Raw genomic sequence first — 24,191 nt, 5'->3', positions numbered from 1 at the left:
GCCGAGAAAGAAAGCGTAAGCATTGCAGTGAGCGTTAGTCCCTGAGACTCTATCAATGTATGCCCTGTTAGCTTTTATATGTTATTGTTGTTTTTTCACAGTATTACACTATCACCTGAGTATGTTGGAGCTCAAATAAATTGATAAATAAATGAGCATGATACATTGAAAATTAAATATTAAAAATAATGAATTATTAAAAAATAAATTATAAATTGAAAAAAATAAATAAATGAGAAATGGCAATAAATAAAGGGTATCATATTTTTCTGTTTGTATTTATTCATTTCTAGATTTATTTATTTCCATATTCATTTGTATAAAGGGAGAAACCACGGCATCGTTGTGATATCATCTCTCATTATCACCCAGGAGACGTGGATGTAAATGTGGAAATAAATAAATATGAATAAATAAATGTAGAAATAAATGAATGCAGAAAAATATAATATAATAAAAAAATGTTCATGTTTGCTGTTGCTAAGGAGCAATGGTAATTTCAGAGGGGGTGAGGGTGCTTACAAATATAATCATAATGTCCAATATGAGTCAAAACAAAAGACAGTTTCATATTTTTCTGAGCAAAATTAAAACTCATCATGGAGTTTATTTTAATTAGTTTGGGCACTGGGATGTGCAGCATATAGTGCACATGCCAGCTTCATCTATGCTCTTGCATCAGTTGGCATTGTGTCTTGTCTGGCACATGTCATCAGCATGACTCCTGGGAAATTTAGCAAAGCAAAAGCCACATGAGTACACAACAGAGATGAACTGGCATTCATCAAAAGTTTCTTCTGTCTGCAGCATTTTTAATGAGAGTTGAAGTCAAAAATCTGTACTGTTGTACTAATTATTTTGAAGGGGATGTTTACTCTGAAGTTTTTCTACAGTAGTTTCCTTCAGTCAATAACCTTGAGCATTGTGTTGCTGGAAGATGGCACTCCTGATTGAATTATGCCTCTACAACTCACATTCCACAATCCCAACTAATAGCTGCATAATGGAGCAGGCATATAAATCACAATATTAAACGTGATTAATGTTCACAACAGTGTTACAAAGTGCTTTACAAGAAACGGCAATAAATAAAAACCAAAACAAGATTAACATTCAAATTCCAGGCATGAATTTTTAAATGGGCCACACAGAAAAACCAGGCAAGTGCAACAAGAAGTGAACATAAATTAACAACAATGCTCTGACAACAGAAGAGTGATTGAAATCCTTTTCGAATCGCTGCTCACCGGACAGCAAAGATGCTGGGTGCAGGGTCAGCATCCAGCTTGAGGGGACATCATATGAGATGGAGCGGGAACACAAATCGAGCCTCCAGAGTTATCAGTAAAATCTTAATTTGAGCTCCACACGGACGGGCAGAGAGGAGTCGAAAACAAAGGAATTTCCTGCTTTCTACAGCACACGAGTGGTTCAGTCGATAGATTTGAGAAGGATCAAACATATCACAAAATAATCATCTGTATCTTGAGAGCATCTCGCTTCCTTAATTTGATATCCTCCTGTTGAAACAAGGTGGTGATGGCATCATTTAAAACTGTCAACCAATAGGATATTTGATAACACATTATAAATAACCTGAATTACAGTCATATCATTGAATGGAGCTGAAGTACAGGTAAATAAACTCTTAAAAGTGGCAGTAGCCTGGCTTCATCTAAGCCACCTAATAAATGTTCATCCATTGAAAAGTAGTGGCCCAAATTGCGTCCTGTTGAATTGTCACTGTCACAACAGTACAAAAGCGAAGATCAGTAAAGTAAAGTGAGTTCAAAGTGGGGGAATAGGCGAGAAAAAATGTTTTTCTATGTTTTTGTGTCCATGAATTTGGATCTGTATCACTTAAACTAAGTCTCAGTTTTTGAGATTAAATACCAAAGAGTCACATTTCAGAAGACACCGGGATTTTGATTGCAATCGAAAGAGTTCAAGACTATACACATTTTATTTTAGGTTGTTAATTACCATATACGCTACTAGGGCTGCAACTAATGATTATTTTAATTATCGATTAATCTGTCAATTATTTTCTTGATTAATTAATTAGTTCTTTGGTCTATAAAATGTCAGGAAATGGTGAAAATAATCGATCAGTGTTTCCCAAAGCCCAAGATGACGTCCTCAAATGTCTTGTTTTGTCCACAACTGTCATAGAGGAGTAAAGAAACCAGAAAATGTTCACATTTAACAAGCTGAAATTGGAGAATTTTGACTTTTTTTCCTCTTAAAAAATTACTCGAACCAATAAATCGATTATCAAAATAGATTAATTTAATAGTTGACAACTAATTGATTAATTGTTGCAGCTCTATACTCTACTCTACCTATACTTTTTGGGGACTTCACTGTGTTGTGAAATAGAAATGTTTCCAGGATATATTGATTATGTTGATTTTATGAGAGGAATGATATAACATCTTATTTTTAATATTTAAAAAAGAAATCTACAGGAATTTTATTTACACCACTAGCCTATACGATACGATACAACTTTATTGTCAGTTTGCACTGAAATTCATTTTGCAGTTTAGTTTGAGAAAAAGTACACATACACAATAGACATACTGTTACCATAAACAGACAGACAATTAAGACCCATCAGACAAAAAAAACATCACCATTATTCATACATAACCCATTACAAAATGACCATCTGTCCTCTGGATTTACATGTCTTTAGCAGCACATTAATTATTATTTAGCAACAAGATGGACTGATGGACAAAAGCGTTCTTTAGCCTGATGCAGTTAAATGTCGGGACTCTGAATTGCCTCTTGGAGGGCAGAAGTTGATATTCCCCATTTAAAGCTCAGTTAACATGTTAACAGTTAAAACTCAGTTAAAATGAGAATAGGACGTGTTATTTACTCCTATGTCTTCATTTTAATGTCTAAAGCCAGAGGAAAACAAATGTCTAAACATCTGTTTTATTTTCGGCTGGATTCTTCCCGTGTGCCTCCTCATGCACGGTGGTGACATCACTTTAGAAGTAATGAGATTTTTTTGAACCACAGCACAAGAAAATACTTTTGTTGTTTTTTTTCTTTGGCTCAGTTTTCAAATAGGTGTGGATTTATCCTGGCCAGAGGGAAGGACAACAACTGTCTCATCGCATACCGTGTCTTCTCAATAAGGCAGTCTTTAAAAACGCCCATAACAATACTGCTGTTGTGACTTTCTGGGCTTGATTGTTTACATGGACTGATAATGGGACAATGAGCCTCTGGGCACAGGCGTGTACGAGGCCCGTCTTAGTACATAGCAGCAGTGCTTTGCTTCCTTTTAGCAGCTCTAACTCTTCTGTAACCATAAGTGATGCTATTAGCTGAACCTGAACTTTAGCTCACTGTGCAGGGCGTAAGCACTGTGTAGCTATATAATGTATGTATTTAACAAAAAATATTAAAACAATAAATATTGTACTCAAGAACAAAACAAAAATAAGAGTATAAAGCTACGCTAGTGTCTCTTTGAGGCTTTACTTGAGCTAAATGACAACAATAGTATGCTAACAGTGATCAGTGAACAGTGGGCTCAGAGGTAGAGCAGGTCGTCCACCAATCGGAAGGTCGGAGGTTCGATCCCTGGCTCCTCCAGTCCGCATGTCAAAGTGTCCTTGAGTAAGACACTTAACCCCAAATTGCTCCCGAAGGCTGTGTCATTGGTGTGTGTATGACTATTTAGATTACATCCTTATGGGCAGGATGACAGCCTCTGCCATCTGTGTGTGAATGGGTGAATGATGACATGTTGTGTAAAGTGCTTTGAGTGGTCAGAAGACTATAAAAGCGCTATATAAATGCTAGTCCATTTACCATTTAACATGCTTTCAGTTATAATGCCAGCATGTCAATGTTTAGCAGGAAGTGTATAATGTTTACTATCTTCACCTTATTGATTTAGCATGCAAACATTTGCTAATTAGCACTAAACACAAAGAAGAACTTAAACTAATGGGAGTGTGATTAGTTTTACTGGTATTTGGACATAAGTATTGGACAATTTTGATCTGACGATGGTGCTAGATGAAATCTGGAGATCAAAGTCTGGGATCACTGAATGCGTGTACCAAATTTCACAGCAATTTAGTAGTTGTTGAGATAATTTAATAAAGAACTAAAATGTCAACTTCATGGTGACGGGAGAGGAAAATTCACAAGATCACCAATACATCAAGCATCAAGCATACATCGTCTGGGAACCGTGATCCTGTGCCAAATTTTATGCCAATTCATCAAATAGATGTTGAGATATAACAGAAAGTTATCCTCCAGGGGTTTTGAATATCTGTTGTAAATTTCATTGCGATCCATTTCAATAGTTGTAGATTTTTCACTCTGAAACACAAGAGTCAACGTCGTGGTGGCGCTACAGGACCAATCGAAAAATGTCAATTTTACATCTAGGCACGTTGAATATCTGTCGTAAATGTCTTCGCAATCCATCTTATAGTTTCAAGATATTTTAGTCTGGACCAAAGTGGTGGACAGGCTGACAAACAGGCTGACGCCACGCCGCTGCCGTGACTAAAAAACCCGTCTACTTCTGACTGAGCTTTTTGACTTACCAACCAGAAATGTTGATAACTTCAGACAGAGAGTGTGGCTCTGGGGGCCTCCTGTTCCCTCTGCGGCCCCTGGGCTCGGTTTGGTCCGTCTGGTAATCCATCCACAAGTGCTTCTCGCTCAATCCTTCATCTTCAAACTGTAGGGTAGAGTCGGGACGAAAAGTGGGGAGGAGGAGGGGAGGGAGGGAGGGACTATCTTGAAATGCCAGTGGGCGTGATTGAGTCTTACTACCAAGAGAGTGCAGGCCAGATGGCGAGTTTAGGAAGCCTGAAATCTCAGCACCTGGCAAAGTGTTTGTTGAGTCATTGCATTAATCAACAACTTTGCCAACTCCCTGCATATACATTATGCTCATGTTGTGCTTTGGGGGGGGGTGATAGAAATCTTATTTATTCATGAAATAATTGCCTAAAGTAATCCGTACCACCGAGCGCATTTCCCTCTGGACGCAAAGCAAATGAATATAATGTGCTGCATCTTGTTCGGCAAAGTTCTTTTACCTGAAAAAGAATTTTACTATTTTTTGACCTGCAGTTTCAAGTTTAGTAGTTTATCCGGACACTTTTCACAGCAGTCGTAAACATTACAACACTCATTCCCCAAGTCCAGAGATACTGTGAATAAATTAGAAAGAGTTTAGTAAACTTGTGAAGTGCCGAATTTGATGCCCGAGTGCACACTGATATTTTATTAACACATGCAGTAATTTATTGCTGTTATTTGTACTCCCGTTGTCCTTTTACTGATTCACCTAATTGGACTGTGGTCTCCTTTCACCTCTCTGCAGAATGAGCCAATTTGTATAAGCATATGCAGCTCCCAACGCTTGAATAATTCCCCAGGATTTTTTTTTTTTTCTTAATGCCTGAGTGTGTTAATGTATAATTGATGCTTTAAGGAGATAAACTGCCAACATCTTCATTTAGGTGCCTGAGGCAGACAGAGGGAGAGCAGTTTCACTTGATGTGTTAGCTTTAAAGTTTACTATCTCACGGCTGAAATGAGACCTGAAGTGCTCAGGAACAACGTTAGCTCACCAGCGTGATGGCAGCAGATGGTTGATGGTCGGATGGATGAATGACATGTGATTGTGTTTCCTCCCGCAGTCGACGCTGAGAGGAGCTAATGTCACCGTGTTCGGCTGCCTGAACCACGGGATGCCTCTCTTCCTAAGGGAAAACTCCTCATTGAAATGTGAATCAGGTATGTCACATTGAACTTTGTTAAATAACTCCCCAATTTACAAACAGTTTATTGTTCCATAAGAATATTACAAGTAATTTATGCTTTTTCCAACTCCCAAAACTTTCACTATTCATGCACTATTTACTCCAGCTGTTTTAAAGTGATTAAATGTAATTTTTTTTCAGAAAACATAACCTTTTCTTGTTAATGCTGTTTCCAATAAGTGTGAAGCTCTTTCAGTTTTAAACTCTTTGATCGATTTCTTCTGTTGCAGAATCGGAGGCCGGGTTTTTCCTGTCTGTGAACGCCTCCGCCAATATCACCAAACTGAGGATTCCCTACCCACAAACAGGCATCTGGTATCTCAGTCTGCGCTCTCTATGTGCCACTGAACATGGGTGAGACAGGCTTCTGTATTTCTATAGATATTTGTTTATCCTATATGCTTACACTCCTGGAGAACTTCACTAAACTACATTTAGAATTATTCATGAAAAGAGACTGCTGGCTAAAATTGTTGACACTTCGGTAAAGAGATGCTTATTCACTTTCTTGATGCGATTTTGAAGTTCGATACCATCTCACTGATTAACACATTATATTTTGTTTCTTTAATCCGTACAAAAGCCAAAGTGTAAAAACGGAAATTAGATATTTTACGGGGGTTATGAGCCAGACTATTTGGGACTAGTAACTTCCTGGAGTCTCTGCTGGTTGTCTGGCAGTTTCCATAACAAACAAGTCTAAAAAATAATAATCCCCATTTTATGGATTAAACAAACAACAATAAGGTGCCAATAAGATTTTTTTTTTTTCACCTTTGGACAGAGCCAACTGTTTCCCCGTTTCCAGACTTTATGATAAGCTAAGTTAGCGGAGCTGCTGGTGGTAGCTTCCAGACCTTCCATTAGGACTGCGCATTATTATGATATATATCGTCAAAACGATATATCATATATATTTTTATATTTCGTTTCTAGCGCGATATAGGCTATAGGCCTATATTTATAAATTTTTTCTCTATATTTTGCACTTGAGTTATTTAAAATTAGAAAATATTCAGTACTTTTTATTTGTCAAGTATTTAATTCACACAGGAGTATAGAACAGTAGGCTTTACCATGTGGTTATTTCATATTCATATTCATTTCAGAAAACATGCGATATTGTAATATATATTGTTATCGAGAAATGAAATGACCTATATCGTGATAGAAGATTTTGGCCATATCACCCATCCCTAGTATCCATCTTCTCATGTAAAGGCCCAGACACAACAAACCAACATCAAAGAACTTGCGACGATGAAGGCTGACTGTTGCGATGCATCACTTCGCCTGAGTCTTGGCTAAAAGGTTGCACTCGAACACACTTCAGTTTACAGCCAACGTCCAACTAGCACGTATGTTCTAAGATAACTCTCCACACCAGCAGGTGGCGGTAGTCTGTATTGGTCATTCTAAAAGGGAAACCAGCAGCATGACGATAGCAGATATACAAGCTGTTGTTGATGAGACGTACATGAAACAAAACGGCGTTTGCTGACCATTTCACACCACTCTCACTCACCGCTTAGCTTCATTCCAGATGGCCATGACTTTGTGAAAATATCCGTGTATTGGAATGATCAGATGAGATGAAGATGAAAAATGAGAAGAGCCTTCTGTGTTTGCTCTCTTGACTTTAGTCGTTTGCTTGTTTCCTCACTTATGTTTCTCTTCTTTTGCGTTGATTCGCTTAAGCTGAGCAGCCAATCAGAGTGATGTCTCGCACCGATGCTGAATCGGCCAAAAAAACGCCAACAGGAGCCGATGAGTGCCAACGGTGCGGCACACACCACAAAAACTAGGATGACAGATGCTCACCGGCGGCCAGACACGGTGTGTCAGGGCTTTAACTTTCAGCAAGAAAGTAACTAGGCGTACTTCCCAAAATGTCGAACTATTTCTTTTATGGAAAACCTTTTAAAATGGAAACAATGGTGTAAATTGTGTTCTCTGGAGAAGTCAACCCAGAAAGTCTCCAAAACATCATTTACAAGCAGGAATTCACTGAAACCCGGTTGAATGACTGTTGCTCATAAATTTTTGACAGTCTCATAATCAATTCTTCGTCTTGGTCCCAGCAGCCCAAAGCAACCTCAGTGAGACAATATTTGCTGTCAATTACAGGAAGGCAATTGCAAAATAGGACATTCAGTGTTTCTTAAAAGCATCTTTGTATAACAATCACTAGTTTATTTACCAGAATGAATAATTCAGTGCTCTAATGAAGACACCATGCTCGCTGTTTAAACAGCGCTGCCTCCCTCATTCAGCCACATTCTCTCCCATCTGTCGCCCAGCAGATTAATTTGGGATTGGCTTCATAAATGGGCCTCTGGTGCTCACCTAGCATATGACATGGAGGAGGGTTAGATTTTGAGGTTCAAAAGCAGATTTTTCATATCTCAACATTTGCATATTTGGAAATTGAAACAAAATGATTAGCAGTAGAAATGTGTTTGTAAAAGAGACGCTAGTTTTTCCACCTTTAGTACACTAAGCAGACCATAATGCATTGCACCAACTAGATAGGTGGAGGGATTTATAAAGAGCACAGCTCTTATCTTCTCTTGACTAGAACATATGTTGTTATCTTTATTTGTACTTATGTGCAGTTTAATCCACATTTGAGTGCAATAAGTGCACTCCCTTGCTCTGAGGGTTGTTTAAAGTCATTATGAGAAACGTTGCTAAGAGAAGGAGGGGGAAATGTTTCCATTAAGTTGTCCAACGCAATGTTATTCACAAGTTCTTAAGTATTAGCTATTCAGCAGATTGAGCTGTTTTTGCCGAACCCTTAATGGCACGAAAATGTGAACAGAATGAAATTAAGCAGATTCTTTCGCCGGCCACTCGGGAGTTTCCAATTGAATTTGACTAAACAAATAATAACAGATGGTGCGGGACACGGCCTCATCCTCACATGAGAGCATTGCTGAGGTATGAAAACGTTCACGTGAGCCGCGTGTTAGATTTACCACAAATTTCCACATGCTAAATTAATCAGGTCTCGTTAGAGTAGAAAAGAGGTAGTGTGAATGATAGGTGCTCTTCAAGGCTACAATTAAGTTGAGTGATACAACTTACAGATGAAGAAGTGAGCAGCTGTGCCAATTAAAAAATGGGTTCTGGGAAGAGGCAAAGAAACACATTTGTTGCCTCCTGGAGTTTCATTCTGTGACTGATTGTCTACGCTGGCAATTAGAAAAGAGACAACGCAAGCACATTTATGCCAAGGTTTCTGTCTTTTATCCTATGTTTTATCAGAGATTGACACATTATGTATAGGTCCGTGTGCAGCTGTTTGTACGCCACAGTTAGCTGCATAACAACAACCTCTATCAGGCCGTCACATCCCTAAATAATGTTACCTTATGTTTGAAATAGTTCTCTACAAATACAAAAAAAGAAGATGTTTAAAATGGAGCTCTTTCTTACTGCAGGTATTGAGAAAAAATCCAAATGGGGTACCAACCTGCTGTAATTGAGATACTTAATGAAGGTTAAACTATCACAGTAGAGCTTCCTCGTTGGTCTATAAAGCACAGACATAATTTGAGGATGATTACTTTTGTAATTGCTTCTGGAGATTGCACAAGCTTAACAGAGTAAAGTTTTCTGACTTGTGACATCCCTAAAATGTCATTTTGATCTCCAACGTGTTGTGCTGAAGCAGTAAAACAACAAAACAAGAGACTACAGCCAAACTGACGGACTCTGTGGGGCTGTAATCACGCAGTGAACAATATAGAGGTCCCTTTAAGAATAGTCCTTTTCTTTCTATCCATCAAATCCTTTGTTTAAAGTCAGAGAAACCCATTTTAAAATAATGTCAGCAATTTACCCTGTCAGTGATTTCCTACACAAAAGATTTAAATTTGAAATGGACCCTTACATCTTTTGTTCTCCAGAAGCTGAAACCATTGACCATTTGTCCTTTAAATGTTCTTACACTAATTTGTTTTGGGCTGATATCCATAATTGGTCATTAAAAATGTATAACACTCATTCACTCATTTACTTACATTGATATCATTTATTTTATGGATAACTTGCAAGCATTTCAGATACAGTACTATTAATCTTGTGATTGTTTTGGGTAGATATCATATTCATGTTTGTAAGTGGAGAGGCAGTACTCCCACTTTCACTGTGTTCATGTACGATTTTGCCAATTACTTTAAGTTGCTGAAATGTTTGTTAAAAATGAATAGAAAGGCTAAAAACTGTCATTTTTATCTCAAACTTTGCTCTTTTAATGTCTCTTATCTTGTTCTTTTGTGCTCCTCGTCTGCTGACCTGATCGTTTCTCTCTTTTTTTGCAGCTTGTGTTATTTTTTTCTCGCTTGATTCAGTATAATGGTATTTCTATTGTTTATTGTTTATATCTGATTGTGTTGCAGCATCATTTCTACCTTTATATATCAGGGCTTTCAAGTTTACGCAATAATAACGCATCATATAAATATATATGTATCTACATACATTTGCATAAAGCAGCATATTTGCCCACTCCCATGTTGATAAAGATATTGAATACTTGACAAATCTCCCTTTAAGGTACATTTTGAACTGATAAAAATTTGATTAATTTGCGATTAATCGCGATTAATTATGGACAATCATGCGGTTAATTGCTATTAAATACTTTAATATCTAATATAATATATATATAATTTTTTCAAGTGAAATGTCAGCATACTAACATGCTCACAATGATAATACTGATATTCAGCATGTATAATGTTTACCATGTTTATCATCTTAATTTAGCATGTTAGCAACATTTGCTAATTATCACTAAATACAGTTGAAGCTCATGTGAATGTTAATAGTTTTCCCGTATGTATTGGACAAACTGGAGATCTTAACCTGATGATGGTGCTAGATGAACAGCGAAGGGATCATTAGAGTTGTTACAGTTCATCCTGAGGGGGTCATGAATGTGTGTGTACCAAATTTAATGGCGTTCTTTCCAATAGTTGTTGAGACATCTCACAAAGAACCACAAGTGTGAACCTCCTGGTGACACTAGAGGAAAATCAGGGGATCACTAAAGTCATTAGGACTCATCGTCTGGGAACCATGAATGTCTGTACAACATTTTATGGCGATCCATCCAGTAGTTAAGATATTTCAGTCTGGACAACACTGTAGTGCAGAATATGTCAGTTGAACTCCATTTAAAAGGGAAACCGTAGCAAATGTTTTCCTCCATACCGTCTGAATTCACCAGTGAACGATCTGCCTCTCTGTGACTCTTCCAGATTTGAGGCGTGCACCAATGTCACCGCCGAGGTGTATATGCGCGCATACCTGACTCCATGCATCAACGACTGTGGGACGTACGGACAGTGCAAGCTTCTGCGCACCAACAACTACCTTTATGCTGCCTGTGAATGCAAAGCAGGTAACACTTTAATATCGATTGCAGTGCATTGCCAGTGTTTGTTTCAAATGGAAAGCTCTTTTCCTCTTTGTTTGTTGATTTGAATTTGTGCTCAACTCGAATGCGAACAAAATTCAGACTATGTATGTCTTCTTTAATTCTATTTTAATGTCCGCTTTATTTTCAAATTGCATTTGCTAAACCGAGTTATCAACAAACAAAGCAACTGGTTTGATAGAAGTGGAGAAGTAATTATATGATATACTCAACAATGCCTTTAATTATTTATCAGTAATTAATAATTAGCAAAAAGCGTGACCATGAATTAATAATTGGAAGTGATTTTCAGCAGTCCAAAGCTTTTTTTGCATACAAGATAAGATAAAAGTTTCTGTGAGGAAATTGGGTCATCACTGTGGCAAAGAGTTTTGTAATTTGTTGGAAAATACATCATGCAGAGTGACAAGAAAAATGGGAGAGAGCAAGGTGGGATGGCAAAGGTCTCTTCCCAGAATTGAACGGCAATTAGATTATATGTGCCGCTGTCCAATGAGTCACACGGCGGCCTGGTATTAATCTCCTAATATAAGCCAATAAAACACACCCTTAATTACGAACAGCTTTTCAATAAAAGATGAGCTTATGAAGCTAAACAAAGCATGTCCTCCGAGGCTTTTTTAAATCCTGCCTTTGATCTTCTTTTATCGGAGCTGCTTTCTCTTCAGTTAAATCCATTGTCATACTTCATATGTGTGACTGCTTCCCTGGCAGGCGCTTTGCATTCAGCGCTTGCCCTTGGCCCGTCTCACACTGCAAACCCTCCGTTCAACAGCGCTCAGGAATATTTAATTCGCACTGTCTTATCCAATCCACCACTTGATAAGGATCCAATTCAAGTGGCAAGGCAGGGTGTTACCATAGGAGGGAGTTCACTCCGGGAGGCTCTGTTGTTTACAGGATAAACAACTTCACACAGATCTGTTCTTGATTGTTTTTTCACAGAGGAATGTCTGTTTTATAAGAAAGGGCCGATGAAGCATTCATCTTGTTGAGAGATAAATATTTTATCCATTTTAAGAGATACAGTAAATTCTTAAGGGACGAGCTTTTTGAAACAAACTGATTCATCCGCAGTAAAAATCCTTCTCATCCATTCAGACAAAAGGTTTAAGAAGAGCTTCCTAAAGTTTATTTAGAGTTTCAGGAAGTCGGAAACCGCTTCAACTCCAGTTTTTTTTCCAACCTAAAAAGCCTGCAAACACAAAAGATCTCTACGCTCTTAGATGTTTACTTTCTCAGATCATCATACAGTACAGTACTGACTGTGTGTGTGTGTGTGTGTGTGTGTTAGGCTGGGATGGCTGGGGATGCACAGACAACTCGGAGGCCTACTCCTACAGTTTCCAGCTCCTCTCCACGCTGCTGCTCTGTCTCAGTAACCTGATGTTCGTCCCGCCCGTGGCCATCGCCATCCGCAGCCACTACCTGCTGGAGGCTTCAGTCTACATCTTCACCATGTTCTTCTCCACTGTAAGTGACTGACACACGAACAAAGTGGTGCACGTTCTATCCTCTGTAAAGAAAACAAAAAAAAAACAGAGTTGACCTATAAAATATTTTTGGGTCTGATACCAGCACAAACAATTGGAAAGCTGCGTTACCGCTTCATCTGCAGCCAAACTAAACTAGAATTTTCTTTCCAGTTAGTAAACATGGATGCAAACATTAGACAATTCAAAATATTTAAAAATATGAATTGGCTTTGGAAATGTTTAATGAGGAACAGTTTACCGCAGTTAGGTTTAGGCAAGACAACCACTTAGTTAGGGTAAGGAAAAATGTCATGGTTGGGCTTAAAATAAGTACGTAAACTAAGTAAAAAACGTACAGAAACAACGTAACTCAACTACGGAAAACACGTCACAAACGTCAATAAAAAACATGTTACAATCATCACGTGACAAACGTCACTAACGTAACTTACAAAACAAAACACCGGTCAACACTGGTCTCAAACTCGGGTCTCCTGTTTAAAAGTCCAGCATTTGTTGGGCCCATCCACCTTCCTACCTTCCCTCCAAAAGTGGTCTTTTTCGTTTTTTATTCCACATAGCATTTATATGTGGATGAGTTTACATTGCAGTCAGTACAGGATACATGGCGTACAAATGACATGCGGAAATCAAGAAAGGCGTACTTATTACACGATTAACACCTTGCGCATTATTGTGGCATTTATACGCCTTTTTGTGCGAAAGAGGCTGGAAAAAAACACAGCCCCTCTCACACCAGATGTCTAATATTTGGGTGGTTTTGGTTGAAAATAAAAGATGGATTTTTTTTACCATCACTTAGTTGAAAAACAACAATTTTAGAAATGTCAGAAATGATTAAAGCATGTACAAACACACAAAAGCAGATGTTTTTAGAGAGTGGTGACTAAAACAAAAGACCAATTTTGTGCTAAATTTAGACCAAACCAGAAAGACCTGTCACTTATTCAACAACCACAGCATAACATTCGTCAAACAATACAAAGTACACACATTACACGAGGATCAAGCCAATTTTGGGCCCGATTCCCCCCTCCTGACAATCATCAGCAAAAAATTCTAAATATTATCTCTCCAGATATTCCTGTGGTGTGAGGTTTGTTAAGAGTGTTTTTTTACATCCTCCGATCGGCTCAGAAGTCCATACTGACCGCACGGATTTCAATTTGCAAATATTAAACATGTTCAATATTTACAATTGGATATCCTATTGTGTGGATGCAGTCATGTGTTCATCATGTCAACGTCATCGTTGCTCTCCACACACTATAGGAACAAAACTGTGATACATCTGTTCGTTGGTTTAACCACTTCCCCCTCTCCTCTGACAGTTCTACCATGCATGTGACCAGCCGGGTATTGTGGTCTTTTGCATCATGGAGTATGACGTCCTGCAGTTCTGTGACTTCCTCGGGTCGCTCATGTCGGTGTGGGTCACCGTCATCGCGATGGCCAGGCTAAAGTCCATCATCAAACAGGTAGGCGTCTATTGAACTGTAGTTCTACCTCCTTATCCTTAAAGGAGAGTCAAGTAATGTAGTTGAAAGGAAAAATGAGTTTTTTAATGGAGCTGTAGTTTGTCAAAGAGCAGTGAGTGTAGGCACATTTGTCCTGATGTTCCACTTCAATAAAACTTGTGAGCTTTACGATATGGGAAGCTGAGTACACTACATTACATGCACAGCTTTCAAGTGGTCATGACAAAGTGTAGGAGCCGTGAGCTACCGGATCATTTAATATAGATTATTTTGCTGCTATTTAACAAGTGGCTCATGGAAACAGACCATGTAGAGCCCCACCTTTAGATCCGCCAACAAAAGGCTCTGATTGTTGCTGTTGTGTCTCTAAATGGAGAGGCAGCCATTCACAAGAGCAACTCCAGACCTGTTTGATTTGCTTGACAAAACAGTGGATGTAGGCAGTGATTCAGACGTCTGGATTCAGACATCTTTCTGCCCGTCGCAGTCTGGCAGCCCCTGGACTGAGAGCTCCACGTTAGTGGTCGACAACTTGAGATAAACCCTGAAGCAAAGAGGAATTAGAGGGCCGAGAAGTAGAGCTGTAGAGCTGTGAAGGAGCGACATAAATGAGTAGCGCATATGCCTCAATTTTTAGTTAATAATGAAAAGATGAATGTGTTAGAATCGGCGACGCCTGGTGCTAAATTCTCCGGTTGTTGTTGACATATTGCGGTGGATAACAGTAAACACTAACAGGTGCACCTTCTCCCTGGGTCACTCCCTGGCTGCACACCAAGATGGAGCAGTCTCAGGGAACGTGTGGGGGTGTGTGTGTGTGTGTGTTTGTGTGTGTGTGTGTGTGTGTGTGTGTGTCCATGTCCATAAATGAGACAGAGAGACGGGGGAGGGGGAGGGGGCGGAGTAGTGGGAGGGAGGGAGCGTATACGAACATCTGCTGTCCTCTAGAGTTTTCATTTTTGCTGAGCGCTGCAGTACGCAGTCACTAATCAAATCGCACATGTCAGGACTGGCAAGTGGAGCCGTGTGTGTTTGTGTACTAGAGAGAGATGGTGTGTGTGTGTGTGTGTGTGTGTGTGTGTGTGTTTGTTTGTTTGCGTGCGTGCGTTTGTTTGTTTAAGTCCATGACCGCAGTAGAGGGTGAAGGACCCAGGAGCACCTGATACTGTGTGTTTGTGACTTTTGGACCTTCAAAGGTGTATGTCTTCACGAATATGTCAGCAGAATATCTAGCAAGGACTTTTTTTTGCTACAGGCGATTTGTTAATCTCAATTTGCTGAAGGTCGTTGCATCAGATAAATCAGTTTAAAGGATAATTACGTTTTATTACAACTTGGGTCTTTGTAGTTTTGGCCCTCTTTTATTGAGAGGTTATGATAACATTGTTCTCACCAATTTTATTGCTGAGATCTGGGTACAGCAGGGCATGAAATATGAGCTTTAAGACAATTAGAACAGTTTAGCCCGATTATTTTAACCACTTTATTTGGAGGTAAAACCAAAAGTGAGCACATCTGAAATGTCTGTTGCACACATAGACTGTATATAAGATATGGACATAGTCACCCTGACGTCACCCATTGGTTTGTGGGCTGCTATTTTGAAGCCTCGAGTTCGGCTTTTTATCCGCCGCCATCTTGTTTTTGCAACCAGAAGTGACACAAGAGGGTGGAGCTAAGTACAACCGAACGCTGAATAAAACATTTTTAGGTGACCAAAAATGTTATAATTAACTTCCATGAACTGATAACACACTGTGAAAGGGTTAAAGTTGTATGATGAAAACACAGCCAACTCCCAGACCAGACAACATCGTGGTAGCGACCTGCCAATCACAAAGTAGCCACGTCCTAAAGCATCCACTGCTTTATGGTCTATTTGACTCTAAATGGGACAATAATTTACTAAATGAACATCATGCTGTATTGAAGAAGACTTGAAAGATAGATAGATATGTTTGTTCTTTAACAAAAAATAATTGAGGTAGTATATGTGCAAATAATGTAGATGTGCAAAAATTCAACATGTGCAAGAATATTACAGGACTAAAACAGAATGAAGTGCGGTTGAGACAGAAACTATAAAGCTGAGAGTTCTCTGTTAAACAGAAACTAGCGATTGAGACCATAAACTCATGTTTACAATGTTTACTGAGGTAATAAATCAAGTGAGAAGTAGGTTCATTTTCTCATAGACTTCTATACAATCAGACTTCTTTTTGCAACCAGAGGAGTCACCCCCTGCTGGCTGTTAGAAAGAATGCAAGTTTAAGGCACTTCAGAATTGGCTTCGCTTTTCAGATCTGGAGGTAGCCCACTGGTTGCACTGAAAAAAAAAACAGTATATACATAGCTACATCAAGTGTGCTAGATCTTTAAAATGTGACGGATGTATAATGGGTAATAATGTTATCGTTTGCTTTTGTTTTCTCATTCAAATCAGCACATGTAATAAAGCAGAAACACAAGGATTCACCATTAATGGTGAAGCGATGCATTCATGCCTGCATCCATTACATGTATACATGCATGTCTGGGCGCCCCTGCGTGACCCAGCGGTGCAGTATGACTGATGACTGTTGCTGCTCAGAGTCCTCGGGCTGCACCACGCTGCTCCCCTCCTCCGTGCTCTGTGCCAATTAGTTCTGTTCTCCTGCAGCACGGGTCATCCCTTCCCCGCTCAAAAATCCCCAATTTCTCCTCACGGTCCCTTCCAGACAGAAGAATGCAGACCTCAGGCATCCTGGACAGGCTTAAGTTCTCCCGAAGCATGTGTAGCACAGCTTATTGATTTTTTTTCCTCTCACTTTATTTCTTTTATATCCTGTGGCTTTATGTCAAATTGTGAGCTTGAAAGAAAAAAAAAAAGAAAGTTAAAATGGCATTATTTATAGCATGGGCCTCTATTGTCAGTGTTTGGTTCTTTGTTATATTGTGGCTCTCACACACATAGAGAGGAAGTTCAGTTCAGTATTATTCTGCAAGCACTTCAATAGTTATTTTCTGTGCTGTGTTCCCCCACTGATACATTAAACTGATGGCACGCTTTTTACTGTTTTTTAAACACAGATTTGCATGTTATTTATGAAAGCCAGCTCTTGTAGTGGCTGTTAACATTTCAGGATAAGGTTGGCATATTTTCTTACAAACAACAATGCATCAAATCATCTCTCAATACTTTCTGACTTCAGTGCCCCAAGCCCATTCGTTCCTACACAGGACGTAAATCTTTACCCACTGAGCATCTTTTCAACATCGCCTCTATGCTTTAGCTCTGATATAGACCGCAGGATTTATTGGCTACATATAACCCAGTTTTACACCATATTTAAAAACATCATGACATATTTTAAAAATGCATAAAAACCTGTAAATATTTAACATAAGCACTGCACACCCTCGCATTTACAGTTTGTTTTTTTGTCATATACACAGATTCACAGATTGAAACAACATCTAAACACCCTAAAATATAGTTTTCCAAATTGGCTCGCTGGCTAGTTAACAAACAGCCAACAGCAAACTGTTAACACCTTTCAAGCTACAGTTCAGAGTTCCTTACCACAGTGACTCAAATGATTATTTCTCCCTCACTGCACTATTCAGTTGAACTGACTTACACCCACAAAACTTTTTCCACTCTTTCTTTTTCTTGCCTGTTTGTGTCCAATGTGTTGCTGCAAAAAAAAATAAAAGCTTGAATGTGGTACATTCAGGCTTTTTTTGTTTGTTGCAGCAACACATTTTTACACTAGACCTCCATGAATGCAGCAGCTGTGTGAGGAAAAGTAGAACTCTCACTTCCAAAAAACAGGACACAGGTGCAGAAAGATGAAAATGTAGGTCCACATACAGTGACTGAGAATGGCCTCCCGGTGTTTCAGTAACCGTTAATCATTACTAAAAGACTACAAAGCTTTTTGGCACCATTTTTCTTACACGTGAGAGGAAAATTTGAATTTTTACAGTATTTTTCTCTCCAAAAGCAGTGATGTGAGATGTACTGACCCGCTTCTTTACTGGGGAAGTAACAGTGTTAACAGTGTTTATGGAGGACTGTTATTGATCCATGTGTTTCTTGTCAAGGTGCTGTATCTGCTGGGGGCGATGTCTCTGTCCATGGCTTTGCAGCTGGACCGTCACGGTCTGTGGAACCTGCTGGGACCCAGCCTGTTTGCTCTGGGCATCATGGCTGTGGCATGGGTAAGGGCAACTTTTCTATTTACTGCACAGCAGACCAGTAGCCTACAGCTAAAACGGGTTTATTCCAAGAGTTTACTTGCATTTGAGAACAGTAGCCGCCAGCAATTAGTTGGCTAGTGGATTAAACGTTACTACCCTCGCTAGTCGGCACCAGAAATGCTAGTCGGTTAAAGTTATTATTAGAGCTCCATTCTGACTTCATCAGCTGTTCCTGACTCATTTCAACCCCGTCATGTCTCCCGGCGCCCGCCTGCCTCCACCTCCTCTTTCCGAAATAGCGACTGCGTTCAGCAGTCAGTCTGGTTCTCTCCTGATCGATTAGTAGCAAACTAGCTAACCGTTCCGGAGCGCACACTTGGGACATATTGATTTCAGCGGCATTTAAAATACGATTTGGTTGTTGAAAAATGTGATTAACAATTTCAAATGGCTCTTAAAATGTATTTATTTATTTATTTATTTATTTGTTTGTTTGTTTGTTTGTTTGTTTGTTTGGGGGGTATTTTAACCTAATAGTGTGCTAATTGTGCTCAATTTTGACTGCTTTCTGAGTGTTTTCTTACACTTAAGTTGAAACTTTAATCATTTCAACGTCAGGGAAATTAGTCGTTAGAAACATGCTTTGCTGCTGCATATAGAAATTACCATTCAAAGTTTAAACAGTTTATGGGAATATAGCAAAAACCTAGGCCTTTTTGTAACACACAGTATGTTCTTGTTTGACAGCATTATAAGATTATTAGCTTCTAAATCCTATATTTCTGAGGTAAAGACAGACTTCCCCCCCAAAAAATGTTAGCCTACTTCTCACAGTATGTGAACAAATGGTCTAGAAGGGATTTTTACACGGGATAAAAGATGATCCATTTTAATACATAATGTGTGTTTGACATTCATAGACAAGCTTGTTCAAACATGCAGATGAAATGTGTCAGCACCGTCCCTCTATTGTTCCTCATGCTAGTAAGTGTAAAAGGATTTAATCCATCATTTAAGCTTAGGGCTGGAACATGGCGCCTGAACATGTGCGGTGGCTAAAAACTGTGGGCTTCTGACCAATGAAGCTGTTTTACATTAGCATGGAAGGGGCTTTAAAAGTTTTGCAGCCTGTGGGTATTAGTCATGGGTTGTAGTTCCATTATAAGTCAGCTTGTACTTCCACTGACTCTTCTCCGAGTCATAATGTGCTCCCTGAACTGAGAAGATAAAAAATAATAGTCTTTCAGGCAAGGTTCTTGGAAAAAAGAGACTTTAACACCAAACCTCTGACATGAGTTTGAAAACAAGGTTCGTGGCTTCCTTGGAGAAAGCTTTGCTTTGAATAAAGTGTGGGAGTTGTAGCTCTGAGACTTATCTGTCTGAGAGCTGGAGGATCCTACGGAAACTGTGATGGAGTGCTGTTTTCCGTGTAAACCCTCCAGTTTTAGCACTAAAGGTATGAGACCGTATATTTTGCCGTAGAGGACATTCTTTTCTTCTGAGATTAACAACAGCGCTTCAGAATTCACGCACTGTATCATTCAAATGTGAGTGTATTTACATAAAGCCATTGGCTTCCACTTTGGCTGCTTTTCCCAAGGCTCTGGCACATTTGTAATTCAATTATAGATGACTTGTTGACGTATATAAAATATCAAGGTCTGGTATACTGTGACAACATCTACAGAATGGAAGTATACACAGATTTTGTGCAATGTCAAACTGATTGAAAGAGAGAGACATAATCTTTCATATGGCGATGAACCGCCACAATAGTTAACTCAGCACTGCAACTTTTCCATAAAAGCTCACTTGCATCTCATGCTAATGTTGCTGTTTTTTTTAGATAACCCTGTGCTCACGCTTTGATTACTTGACGCTTCATAATTTATCAGCTGTTCAATAGCGCGCGTCTGCGTTTCAGCGCTGCCTCCTCTGCTCTGCACCTCTGAGTTTGAGCGTCGCGCATTTCCTACAAGAGCCCTTTCATTTCAACTTGTCATGTTTCTGCAAAGCCTGGCATTCTGAATGTTCCCAGACACAACCGAATTAGATCAGTCAAGTGAAGGGCACAGAGCGTCTGCTGCTTTGCAGAGGTGTCAGGAGCAGTAAGAAGAAGGGGAGAAGTTCAAATCTGTCAATGCCAAATATCCCGAACCCTCCGAACTAAATGAGATCTCTGTTTATGCGTGAAAAAAAGACCACCCCAGTATGAAATTGTTTGTCTTAACTAGAAAAAATGTGCAGTTTCAAAGGGACTGGAGCAGTAACAACACATTTCATTGTTTTTCCTCACTTGGCTTCACATAGATTATGAGTCTTTAACCTAAAATGTATACAGCATAATAACTGAATCAGAGCCGTTTTACTGCCAGAATACATGTAATTATTTGTGTCATTCATGAACGGCTTACATTTCCCTCGACAATGTTGGGATTCTTTATGGTAATGTTTTTGGGGAAAATATCTAATGCAAAGCAATCAGTGTTTATGAAGCGATGAAAATAGAGACTGAACTCAATAATGAAGCACTCTCTAAACGCTGTTTAGAAAGAAATGAAATAAAATGTCCAAGTCGCTCTGTGCCACACATTCAGCAATGAAGGAGCACGTTCTCTGTATTAAACAAATAGAGACATCATATACAGTTAGTGCCAAAGTGAACACCAGCATAAATAACAGAATAGCGGTGACTGGCCAATCGCTGATGACCAATTTAAAACATCAATCAGTTGATTATGATCATTGTGACGGACTTTATGCTGCAGCGGTAGACATGAATGCAAATTTCAGACAATAAAACCAACAGAGATTTATGAAGAATCCCGTCTCTCTGTTCCTCCAATCAAAGATAACTGCCTGCTGCTCCCCCCACTCTAATCCCACTGCTCTCCATGTTTGAATGACTGCTCCCTGTGTGATCTCCCACTTCAGTATCCGATTTACACATGAATTGCGTTCATTAAATTAAGGAAAGAAGAACATTAAGCACAGGCGCCTCTGAGATCAATTGTAAAAGAAATAGACTTTAAAATTGTTTGGGTCCCTTAGTTTCCTAATCATTTTCCGGAAAGAAATTGATATGCAACTTTTATTTCTTAGTAAGTTTCCTGGAAAGGACTGTTTCAATAGACTAATTACAGAAAAACACAGAACATTTTATTTTTCAGTTTCTAGCAAAGACAATGTCTTAAATCGTCCAAATCTCAACACTTATTGCTGACCTGCAATTTGTCGGGAGGTTTTCTTGATTTCAAAGAAAGAGTTTGGTCGTACGTTTCAACTAGTGTTGTCAAAAAATATCAAAGTATCGATACATATCAATACTGAATATTTGAAACGGTTACAATACAGTAGCCCAGAACGGACAAACCAAACTCTGACTCTAGATGGGGCAACTCGCGTTTTTCGCGTCAGACACCGTAGTCAACCTAAACGCTTGGCACACAGGAGAGGTTTCAGTTGGTTGCAATCTACAACCTCACCGCTAGATGTCGCCAAATTCTACAAACTGCACCTTTAAGACATGTATTGAGAAATGTAATGCCTCATTTGTACGTCTGCGGAAAAGCTTGCGCAGAGCTTCTGCAGAGCCGCAGAGATGGCTTGCGGAGCTCGCAGAGAGCCACAGAGACGTGGCGTTTGATTGGACATCAGAGCCAGGTTACATGACACCTCCTCATCTGGTTCTCTCTTTCCTCATCATCATCCATCTCTTCCATCATTTTTTTTTTCAGCCATGGAGTTTTGTTGGGGCAAACTTATATGGAACTATTGAATTACGCCTATCAAATAAATCAAAGACCGCCTAACAAAGGATTTGAAAACCATGGGTCCAAATCAAAAACAATTACATGCGACACACAATCCGCCGCAGTACTATGTGTGCTTGGCGTTCGCAAGAGGTGCCCGCACAGAACGCATAGTCATACAGCCGCGGAATTGCAGCCTGCAGTGTAAATCAGGCATGGGGAATCTGTAAAACTAATTGTTGCTCCAGTTTTGCTAACTTGATGAGAAATAGGTCTAAATGGTGAAGTTGAAAACACTGTTTTATGTGTCTGTCAGACGGTGCGCACCATCCGTCGGCGGCGTTGCTACCCGCCCACTTGGAAGCGCTGGGTGTTCTTCCTCTTCCCGGGCACCATGATCGCCACGTCCGCCGTGGCCCTCTACGCCTTCGTGGAGACGGAGGAGAACTACTTCTACATCCACAGCATCTGGCACATGCTGATCGCAGGGAGCGTGGGTTTCCTCCTGCCGCCTCGCGCCAAGCCCGATGCCAAGGTGACCCCGCTGAAGCGTAGGCGGGGCTGCGGCTATCAGCTGTGCGTTAACGAGCACGAGGAGCTGGGCCTGGTGGACCCCGCCATCATCTCCATCAACAGCATCTGCACCAGCTGATAAACTCCCCACGCCCAGCCTTTTACCTTAGAGACACTTCATTGCCTTCTTTTACTTGGGAAATTCACACACGGGAAATTAAGCCACAGAACTTGAAAAAGCAATGTAAATACTTTAATGCAGATGTGACACATTGGATTTCTTTTCTTTTTTGGTTGTTATTGTCATGGTAACTGCTATCAATACAACTGTAATTATTATTATACATAGTTAAAGTTGTTCTGATGACTTGTGGGTGTACAGTGACACACTGTTGTTTGTGAATATGTATTTAAAGTCAAAGCTGAAACACTGCTGCTATCTGACGTTGACTGTACAACTGCTTCTGTTGGTTATTTATTGGTGGTCTTGTAAACAGGCCAATTATTTTCCTGTCGGGGCACAGATCAGGGGGAGACGTGGGGGAACATTTATCAAGGGCACGGCTTTTCTGAAATTCTTTTCAAATATATCTTTTGCACTGAGACACAAAAATGTTATTCTGTAAATTTTTATAACAATATAAACTACAGTGGGCATCACAAATGTAAAACCTAGTTGTCATGTGGAATGTTAGACTGTCTTTTGCAATTGCAATGTAACGCTTTTACACGAATGTGCAGATTGTTCTTGACGGGAACAAATCCAAAGTCCAGCTGCCTGTTGAAAGAGAAGAGGGGAGGCAGGAATATTTCAGAGACCTCAAACCAAGACCTCACCTCCCTGTTCTTTTCTGACAGGACCTGTGTGACACCACATTCATAAACAATAAATGTTTTCTTTCTTGCCTCAGTATCACTCCTGCTTTCGAAGCTTTTAAATATAGAGCAACTGGTGAACTTCCCACTAAGACATCATATTGCAATTCGTGCCCTAATGGAAGCCAGTAGTACTCAAACAGTGAGATGAGACGCTGTCAACAACATCCTCCCAGGAATAGAGCAGGAGATAAATAATTCTCCTACAGAGCAGCAGTATGAGGGCAGCTTCAGAGCACACTGTTGATATGTAGCCTCTCTGTTATATAAGGAAAGACAGAGTTATATGGCTCTTTGCTTTATGCCTTATTTCATCAGCAGCTCCTCAGTATTCATCATCCTGTGTGCACGCCCGGCCTTTTTCTATCAAATTATATGAGAAAAGAAAGATGAAATCGTTCACTCTTTTTTACAAGCTAAGTTTGGGGGTTGTGCCTGACCTTGGCATCACACTAATAAACAGGTTTATGAGTCTGCCGCCATGCTAGCAGCTCTGTGAGACTGTACTTAAAGGTGCACTATATGATATTCAGAGCATTAATATAGCAGCTAACAGCTATTTGCTATGTAAAGATATAGAGGAGTAAAGTCTACCTAAGCAGAGAATGAAGTCACTCTGCGTGTGTTGTAAT

The 24,191-nt window shown here is 39.6% G+C and overlaps 1 protein-coding gene across 1 annotated transcript in view; it reads left to right on the top strand.

Moving 5' to 3' along the window:
- The window catches only part of tmem8b (transmembrane protein 8B), a 44,971-nt gene extending 21,382 nt beyond the window's left edge, over positions 1-23,589 (top strand). The window contains exons 7-13 of the mRNA XM_037778819.1: positions 5,694-5,790; positions 6,047-6,170; positions 11,084-11,226; positions 12,557-12,735; positions 14,090-14,236; positions 18,323-18,439; positions 22,487-23,589. Of these exons, the coding sequence (XP_037634747.1) occupies positions 5,694-5,790; positions 6,047-6,170; positions 11,084-11,226; positions 12,557-12,735; positions 14,090-14,236; positions 18,323-18,439; positions 22,487-22,822 (1,143 nt within the window). The 3' untranslated portion in view covers positions 22,823-23,589. The remainder of the gene's footprint in view (positions 1-5,693; positions 5,791-6,046; positions 6,171-11,083; positions 11,227-12,556; positions 12,736-14,089; positions 14,237-18,322; positions 18,440-22,486) is intronic.
- Positions 23,590-24,191: the final 602 nt, after the last annotated feature.

Source organism: Sebastes umbrosus, chromosome 8, assembly GCF_015220745.1.
Source record: "Sebastes umbrosus isolate fSebUmb1 chromosome 8, fSebUmb1.pri, whole genome shotgun sequence".
NCBI lineage: Eukaryota > Metazoa > Chordata > Actinopteri > Perciformes > Sebastidae > Sebastes > Sebastes umbrosus.
Note: the sequence above shows the minus strand (reverse complement) of the source record. Positions and strands in the feature narration are given on the sequence as shown.